We start from the raw sequence: 9,143 nt of genomic DNA, 5'->3' as shown, positions 1-9,143 counted from the left end.
TTGCATAGTTTATATTACATCTATTTTCATATATTACAAACATAAGTACTGCAGGTACATACAAACATGCATATTTTTATATAGTCCATGAGCGCTTATGTTGTTTAAGAATTAGATATTTAAGGGAGTCGGGCTGTAGTGCAGCGGGTTAAGCGCAGGTGGCGCAAAGCACAAGGACCGGCATAAGGATCCCAGTCCAAACCCCGGCTCCCCACCTGCAGGGGAGTCGCTTCACAGGCGGTGAAGCAGGTCTGTAGGTGTCTTTCTCTCCTCCTCTCTGTCTTCCCCTCCTCTCTCCATTTCTTTCTGTCCTATCCAACAACGACAACAATAATATCTACAACAAGGGCAACAAAAGGGAATAAATAAATATAAAAAACACAAAGAATTAGATATTTGACCCTTTCAGAAATTACACATCAATTTCACCAAGAGCTTTTTAAAACTAAGTTTCATTATTTAGCACATTATATACAGACCGGTGTTTACAATACTCTATATGTGGAATGCTCTCTTTCATATATACTGATACACAGTAGTTAGATATATAGATGTAAAATACACATATCAAAAAAGTGGTAAACCTAGGGTGTTTGCAGGGGATTGAACCTGGAACTTTGGAGCCTCAGACGTGAGAATCTTTGCATAACCATTATAACCCCATCGTGTTTTTCTATTATCTGATAAAGGCATATAATGATATGTTTACTTAATATTTATTTTATTTGATAGAACAGAGGGAAATTGAGAATAACTCCAGTGATGACGGTTAACATTGGAGAAAGAGAGTACAGAACTTGGGGGGGGGTGAATGCAGTGTGGAACTATACCCTATAATCTTACAGTCTTGGGAGCCACAATTAAATCATTAATAAATTATCATTATTCATAGAGACCAAGGCAGAGAGGAAGAAAGAGTGAACAGAACAACATCAAATCTTCCTTCAATGCAGTGAGGGGCTGGGGTCAAACCTGGGTTGTGCACATGGCAAACCAGCAAACCAGCAAAAATCCAAGGACCCACTTCCAAAGCCCTTGTTCTTTTCTTTTTTTGGAATAACACCAGTGAAATCAAACAGTATAGGAAGCAGCACTGTTGCAGCCTGAGGACAGGAACATGAACTGTCAGCCAGAGCTACAATGCTCCAGAATTGAATCTACTGGGTACAGTGGCGGGGGGGGGGGGGGGGGGGGGATCTTAGCAAGTTACTTAAACTGTCTCACAGTGATGGTGTGAAGATTAAATAAAAGATAAAGAAATCAACCCAGAATCTGGCATTTAGTCATGCCCAGTCAATGCAAATTATTTACTTTCTTGCCAGAATATGCTTCTTTTTTTTTTTTTTTTTTTCTGTCTCCTGGATTCTTTCACACCTGGGCTATTCCACCACTCCCAGTGAACCTTATTGTTTTCTATATCATAAATAAATATATTAATCTCTTAAGACAAAACAAAAAATAAGGGTATCATAAATGGTAAAAAAGGGCCCGGGTTTATCTTCCTCTCAGTAAAGTAACATAAAATAGGGGACATGAACTTGTTACTTTCTGATGAGATTACATTCTTGGTATGTTCCACAACATCATTCTCATCATCTCAAAACTGTAGAGTGCTTTTAACTTTACATTTATGAATTCAGTTAAAATCAGTGCTTTATTATTCACCTTTCTTTCTTGCTCTTTCTCATGAGCCCCTCTGTGAGAATCCACACTGCCTCTGCCCTTGGGCACACCCCTAAACCCAAACACTGCCAACTTCCTGGCACCTGTTTCAGCTGCTGCCTAAAAGCTGCAGCAGGAACCCTCTCTGAATGCAAAAGACCACCCACTCACGCTCCTGCATTGGTAGTTACCGCTCACTCATCAGGCATCAAGCCACCTGTCCTGTTAGTCCTCCTGCCTCTGTGGTGGTACCAAGCATGGGCTGGACTTCCCAGGGGCAAGCCCAGCTCGGAGGCCTGCTTCTCTCCCTGCTTGGCTGGGCCCTCTCCTGTGCCACCACCAGCCTGCCGCAGTGGAAGACCCTCAATCTAGAACTGAACGAGATGGAGACCTGGGTCATGGGGCTCTGGGAGGCGTGCGTGAACCAGGAGGAGGTGGCCACAGTATGCAAGGCCTTCGAATCCTTCTTGTCTCTACCCCGGGAGCTCCAGGTATCCCGCATCCTCATGGTCACCTCCCACGGGCTGGGACTCTTGGGGATTCTGCTCTCTGGTCTGGGATCTGAATGCGTCCAGCTTCAAAGGGTCGGATGTGTGTTTAAGAGGCGGCTCTGCCTCCTGGGAGGGACTTTGGAGGCTGCAGCTTCAGCTACAACCCTCTTCCCCATCTCCTGGGTGGCCTATGCTACTGTTCAAGACTTCTGGGACACCAGCATCCCTGAGATCGTACCCCGCTGGGAGTTTGGAGATGCCCTCTACCTGGGCTGGGCTGCTGGTGTTTTCCTGGCCATTGGTGGGCTGCTCCTCATTCTCTCCACCTGCCTGGGAAAAGAAGATTTGTCCTTGCCTCGGATGGCTGGCTTCACAGTCGCCCCTTCCTGTGTCCCAGCACAGGAACTTGACAGCTCCTCTCTCTCACCCAGACTTAGAAACCAGTTCATCTAGAGCAGCTTCTGCCTAGGATCTCCAAAATAAAAGAATGGCACTGGGATCCTTTTTTTCCTTAGTCTTTTTTTAAAAAAAATATTTGTTTTATTTATTTATTCCCTTTTGTTGCCCTTGTTGTTTTATTGTTGTAGTTATTCTTGTCATTGTTGTTGGACAGAGAGAAATGGAGAGAGGAGGGGGAAGACAGAGAGGGGGAGAGAAAGATAGACACCTGCAGACCTGCTTCACCGCTTGTGAAGCAACTCCCCTGCAGGTGGGGAGCCGGGGCTCGAATCTGGATCCTTATGCCGGTCCTTGCACTTTGCGGCACCTGTGCTTAACCTGCTGTGTTACAGCTCGACTCCCCTCTCTTTAGTCTTCTTCACTGCATTTTTTGGCCTTGTTTTGGGGTGATGCTCACTGTCTCATTTGCTGACAACCTGACCTTTTCTTTCCTTCTTTTTTTTTTTTTTATTTTTTGGCTGGGGTAGGGTGGTTTTTGTGATTTCAGAGTGCAAATCAAGAGACAATGCCTAACAAACATTTTGGGATTGTATTGATAAAAAATGCTTTTGAGAGTTTGGGGCATTAAATACTCCACCATGAATGGTGGAATCCTGTCTACACCAAATCCTGGCTGGGGGAAGAAAAAAATGGGGGGAGGGGCAGGAGAAATAGCATAATGGTTACACAAAAGTTTTCCATGCCTGAGACTCTGAGGTCCCAGGTTCAATTCCCAGCACCACCATAAACCAGAGCTGAAAAGTACTCTGGTTTCTTTCTATCTTTCCTTTTCTCTGTATCTCTTGTTAAAATTAAGGGGGGGGGGGCAGACAGTAGCGCATCAAATTAAGCACACATTGCATGAAGAGCAAGGATCCCAGTTCAAGCCTCTGGCTCCCCACCTGCACAGGGTTCACTTCAAGAGCAGTGAAGCAGCTCCTCAGGTGTCTTTCTCTCCCCCTCTCTCAATTTCTCTGTCCTATCCAACAATAACTGGGAAAAATGGCCTCCAAGAGTTTTGGATTCATATAGTGTAGGCACTGAGCCCCATCAATAACCTTGGAGGCAAAAAACAAAACAAATCAAAAAGATGAAAGAGAAAGAAAGTGCCATCACTGACTCCCCACTGACATTCCCTCAGGAAGGCAGCTAAGCTCATTGGTGCCCAGTGTCCCCCAGCAGGGCCATCCTGCAGTGTCACAGGCATGCAACGTGGCTTACAGAGCACATCGTCCCCTGCCTTCCCACTCTGGTGCCTTACTTGGCCCACTCAGCTCCCCCGCCACTGTGCTTGTACTCTGCACCACCCCACACAACCCTGTCACCTCACCAGCAAACAGCTACTGAGTAGGAACACACACTAATACAAGGGTATCTTATCAAAGGTCACCTAGACCAAGTCTCTCCTTAGAGAAATAGTTTTTATGCCCTCCTCCCAAGAGAATAGATCTGCTCAAGTGTGACTTCATCTTCAGCAACTTTAAAGAAAACTACTGAGGCCAAGTGGTGGTTCACCTTGTTGAGAGTGCACGTTACCATGATCAAGGATCCAGATTCAAGACCCCAGGCCCCACCAGCAGGAGGGGAAAGCTTCTCAAATGGTGAAGCAGTACTCTCTCCCTCCCTTCCTCTCAATTTCTTTATATCTATCCAATATAAGAGAAATAATAACTCTAATTTATTGACAGAGGTAGAGAAGCAGAGAGAGAGAGAGACCACAACACCGAAACTTCCTTCAATGCAGTGGGGAGTGGATCAGAACCTGGATCACTGTGGTCTAGGAGATGACACAGTGGATAAGGCACTGGTCTCTCAAACATGAGGTCCCCAGTTCAATCCCCTGCAGTATATGTACCAGAGTGATATCTGGTTATTTTTCTCTCTCCTCCTATCTTTCTCATTAATAAATGAAATATTAAAAAAAAAATACAGTTCACTCACAGAAAAGCAGTGTACTGTCCAAGTAAGCTGTTTTACTGGCCCGACAATTACTTTTTTTAAAAAATATTTTTTATATTTATCATTCCCTTTTGTTGCCCTTATTATTTTATTGCTGTTATTGATGTTGTTGGATAGGACAGAGAGAAATGGGGAGGAGGGGAAGACAGAGAGAGGGAGAGAAAGATAGACACCTGCAGACCTGCTTCACCACCTGTGAAGCGACTCCCCTGCAGGTGGGGAGCCCGGGGCTTGAACCAGGATCCTTATGCCAGTCCTTGTGCTTTGCGCCCAGTGCACTTAACCTGCTGTGCTACCGCCCGACTCCCTGAAAATTACTTTTATGAGAGTGAGATCAGAGCACTGCTCAGCCATGGCACATGGCAGTGCTGGGAAGGGAACCTGGGGCCTCAGGGACGCCAAGTTCTGTGCTCTAATGCTCAGTTATTTCCTCAGACCTCATCTTCCACAACTTTTGTCTTCTTCCAGAGTAGAATTCTCAAGGAGTCAATTTATGCATATTTCCCACTTTATGTACACACTCAAATCCAAATGACTGTTAGGCAAATAGCCTTTTTAAAAAAATATTTATTTATTCCTTTTTGTTGTCCTTGTTTTATTGTTATTATTGACATTGTTGTTGGATAGGACAGACAGAAATGGAGAGAGGAGAGGAAGACAGAAAGGGGGAGAGAAAGAGAGACACCTGCAGACCTGCTTCACCACTTGTGAAGCGACTCCCCTGCAGGTGGAACCTGGATTCTTAACTCCGGTCCTTGTGCTTAACGCCGGTCCTTGTGCTTTACGCCACGTGCACTTCTCAATGAAGTTTCAAAGCTCTTTAGGACACATTTTGACAGGGATGAGACTTATATATCCAAGAATTATTCTGTCCCCACTGTATCTTTTAATTTTTAACCACAGCACTACTCAACTCTGGCTTATGATGGTGCTGGGGATTGAACCTGGAGCATTAGAGCCTCAGACACTAAAGTCATGTTTTGCGTAACCATTATGAACTATCTTCCCAGCACCACCCCCTCCACAATATAAGAAGTTACTTATCCGGCATCTATCTGATCACCGGTCATTCATTTTCTCTTCTTCTCAGGCCTGGGCTATGATGCTATTAGGAACTGAACCTGGGACCACAGAGCCTCCTTAGGTTTGCATAATCACTATGCTGTTGTGCCCAGCTCCTTTCATTTTAACCTTAACTGAGCATCATCTACCTTATGCCAGGCACTGTAATGAGAACCAGAAAGAAGATGCTAAGATTAAAATCCAGCCTGGCCTCTTGTATAAATAGGAGAGATGGATTAATGTGAAATTGCTCTCGTGGTAAATTGTACCTGTCACAAAGTTGACATAGTTGGAAGCATATGATCTTATAAGCTCATGTGACAGAAGGAATTTAAGCAAGTCAGGGTGATGTCCATGAACCCTCTAGATGGAGAGAGAAAAATGTTCAAGGTGAGGCTGGCAAGTTAGTAAGGACCCAGAACTAGATGGGGGGGGGGGGCAGGGCTGAAGTTGGGCTGCAGATGTTGTCTCTGTCCTCAGGCACACAGGAAGTCAGTTGGGTGGCCAGGAATGGAAGCAGGGCCTAGGTGACTAGGATAGACATCCCACCCCTACATTTTTATGGAGTACAAGGATAAGAGTTTACAAAGTATTGAGTTTATCTTAGCTTGAACAGTTTTGAGACCAGGAGAGCAGGCATTTTTTTGTTTTGCTAATGAGAAAACAGATTCGTAGGATCTAGCCAATATGGCCATGGTGAGCTGAACAGGACTTGAATCCAGGGGGTTGAGACCAGGCCAGTCTTCCTTCACCCCATACAGTCGCTTTAGACAGATGGGGTGCTCAGATAATGCCCCAGACCACGTGGGAAACCAAAGCACAAGTTAAAAACAGACCTAAGAAGAAAGATCCTGTTCTTTGTGCTTTTGTTGAGACCTAAATAGGGTCTTTGTTTTGAGGTAGTTCACCTGTTCCTGTTGGCCTGAGCCCTCCCACTAATCCCACACTTGCAGGTGCTGGGTATTTTTTCATCAGCATGTGGCTTCCCTGGCAAAGACAGACACAAACTAGACATTTGTTAAGAATTTTGTCTTCCCAACTTTCCTTTTATTATTCCTTTTATTATTACCAAACTTGATACAGCTAGCATCTGATGAGCCTCTTTCCACCTGTCATTGGATCTGAAAACGTCACCCTGGGCGGAGGGTAGATAGCATAATGGTTATGTAAACAGACTCTCATTGGATCTGAAAATGTCACCCTGGGTGGAGGGTAGATAGCATAATGGTTATGCAAACAGACTCTCATGCCTGAGGCTCCAAAGTCAATCAATCCCCTGTACCACCATAAGCCAGAGGTGAATAGTGCTCTGATTTAAAAAAATAAATAGTCACACTTAGGGGAATACTGTATTTCAGATGGTCCCTATTAAAATAGTCCTCTGAAGGGATGAATACCAGATCATCTCACTCACAGGTGGGACAAAGCAAGGGGCTGGGTGGTGGCTTTTAAAAGTCAAAGTAGAGGCCCGGAAGGTGGCTCAGTGGATAACATGTTGTACTCTTCAGCGTGAGGTCCTGGGTTTGATCACATGTGCCAGTGATACGCTGGTTCTCTACCCTCCTTACCTCTTATTAATAGATAAATGAGTCTTTTTTTTTTAAGTCAAAGTGGGTGGTCCAAGAGGTGATATAGCAGCAGGTAAAATATTATGTTCAAGAATATGAGGTTCTGAGTTCAAATGAGGCTCTGGTTCTTGCTAGTAAGTTTAAAATAAATCTTTTTTAAAAAATGTAAACATTTAGTTTATATACCTGGCATTGGTATAGTGGCTAAAGTGTTGGATTCTCAAGCATGAGGTCCTGAGTTTGATTCTTACATCACATGTGCCACTGTGATGCTTTGGTTCTCTCTTATTAATAAATAAATCTTTATTTATTACATTATAGACTTGACAAATTGCAAAGTGCACTAAACTTACATGCAATCCAGAGCAAATGAACTGCAGAGATATCAGTCAGCACTAGGCGGTGCTCAAGAGCTGAGTGGACTTAACTTCCTCCCCTTCAAGCTTCTCAATCTTTTCCTCCTGCCTTTTTTCTCTTTTCAAGAACTATTGAAACAAGGCCAATGCTTACTAAACCATTCATATTCAAACACACACACACACACACACACACACACACACACACACACACACACACACACACACACACCAAACAAAAACCCAAAAAACCAAGCCACATATTTAAGGTCATCTTTCACACCCCAAAGTAACACAAATACTTTTATTGCACATTTATAAAATCTGCATAGTTGTAGCAAATGTTTGTCCCCCACACACACAACTCCCTCAGTCTTAAAATTTGGTTAAAACCCAAAACCAGATCTGAAGCCTTTCAAAATGGTCAACGGGGATATTTCTCTCTCTCTCTCTACATATACATACATATAGAAAATTTTTTTTCTTTACAAGCCCACATTTCCCTTATTTCTCTCACAGCAAAGTCAGGGACGGGGCATCAAAAATTTACTTCCGGGCCAGTAGCAGCCTTCAGTGTTTCAGATGCTAGGAAAAGTTTACTTAGACATGGTTAGCAACTATCAAAAATGCTACTGTTAGTCAAGTGTCACAAAATGCCATTCTACCCCCAAGTCCTTAATATCTCCCTCCTTTCACTCAGGACTGAGTATGAGGTTTTCTGGTTTATTTAGAAATAAGTTTAAAAAGAGAAGAGAGGCGAGGCAGTCATCTTGTGACTTCTTGGCATCTTATTGCCACACAACCGCCTTCTGTTCAGCCCACCTGGAAGAGGTGACGCATTAGCAGCCCACGTTGTCAGCTCCTGACAAGACCCAGGCAAAGCTTCTGTTCCTCCTCTCTCCCAGCTCAAAAATTTAAAATGTCATCTGTACTTGATAAAATAACTAGTAGCTGTGCATCTGACTATCTGACTCAGGCTCTGATGAATCATCCTCCTAGGCTGCTGTCAAAAACTCCTTAGGCTTGAAGGAGAAATTGGAAAAGTGGCAAGAGGCTTCAAGAAAGAAGCCCAAGCAAGAGGCATTTTGGGTCTCCTGGCATAATAGAATACCCTACTATACTAGTTCCTGCCATTTTTCTAAAAAAATTTTTAAGTGAAATTGCTTTTACGATTCTGTACTGGGAAAAAAAAGTGCAATTTTATTTCCAATCCTTTACATACACTGCATGGTTGGGATGTGAATATGAATCTGACTTTTCTGCCTAGTCCCATCCTTTGCATAAACAATGTGACAACAATGTACTTCTGTGCAACCAACAGGCAATCAAAGACCACAGTGGGTGTCTAACACATGGGAACTTATTTCACCGTCACAGCTGAGACCCCTTGAATTGACTCCATGACAGCTGCAAAGCGGCTACAAAGGTCATAAGGAGAGTTGGGTCGGATTGTTGGAGGCTCTTTCAAAACAATGATTTCTGTAGAAGGGTCTAGAAGCCTGGGTAGAAATTCCCCAAGGCACAGCTGCAGATTTTCTGTGGAAGGAAGAAAAATGGTCACATCAATAACTAGATGGATTTCTAGAGTAATAACTAGAAAGGGGTGA

The 9,143-nt window shown here is 43.7% G+C and overlaps 2 protein-coding genes across 12 annotated transcripts in view; one reads left to right on the top strand and one right to left on the bottom strand.

Annotated features, from left to right (window-relative positions):
• The first annotated feature begins 1,919 nt into the window (after positions 1–1,919).
• Positions 1,920–2,606, top strand: CLDN25 (claudin 25). The gene has a single exon (XM_007539704.1). The coding sequence runs from the start codon at positions 1,920–1,922 to the stop codon at positions 2,604–2,606; it is 687 nt and encodes a 228-aa protein (XP_007539766.1).
• A 5,220-nt stretch (positions 2,607–7,826) lies between these two features.
• USP28 (ubiquitin specific peptidase 28) overlaps positions 7,827–9,143 on the bottom strand; it is a 61,180-nt gene continuing 59,863 nt past the window's right edge. For all 11 annotated transcript variants that reach the window (XM_060180034.1, XM_060180035.1, XM_016195335.2 and 8 more), the window contains one exon: positions 7,827–9,072. In XM_060180034.1, the coding sequence (XP_060036017.1) occupies positions 8,897–9,072 (176 nt within the window). In that variant the 3' untranslated portion in view covers positions 7,827–8,896. The remainder of the gene's footprint in view (positions 9,073–9,143) is intronic.

Source organism: Erinaceus europaeus, chromosome 20 (genome assembly GCF_950295315.1).
Source record: "Erinaceus europaeus chromosome 20, mEriEur2.1, whole genome shotgun sequence".
Taxonomy (NCBI): domain Eukaryota; kingdom Metazoa; phylum Chordata; class Mammalia; order Eulipotyphla; family Erinaceidae; genus Erinaceus; species Erinaceus europaeus.
This window is presented reverse-complemented; position numbering and strand designations above follow the sequence as displayed.

Excerpts from the sequence above, each read along its gene's own strand:
- CLDN25 (XM_007539704.1), top strand. The coding sequence starts at position 1,920 with ATGGGCTGGACTTCCCAGGGGCAAGCCCAGCTCGGAGGCCTGCTTCTC.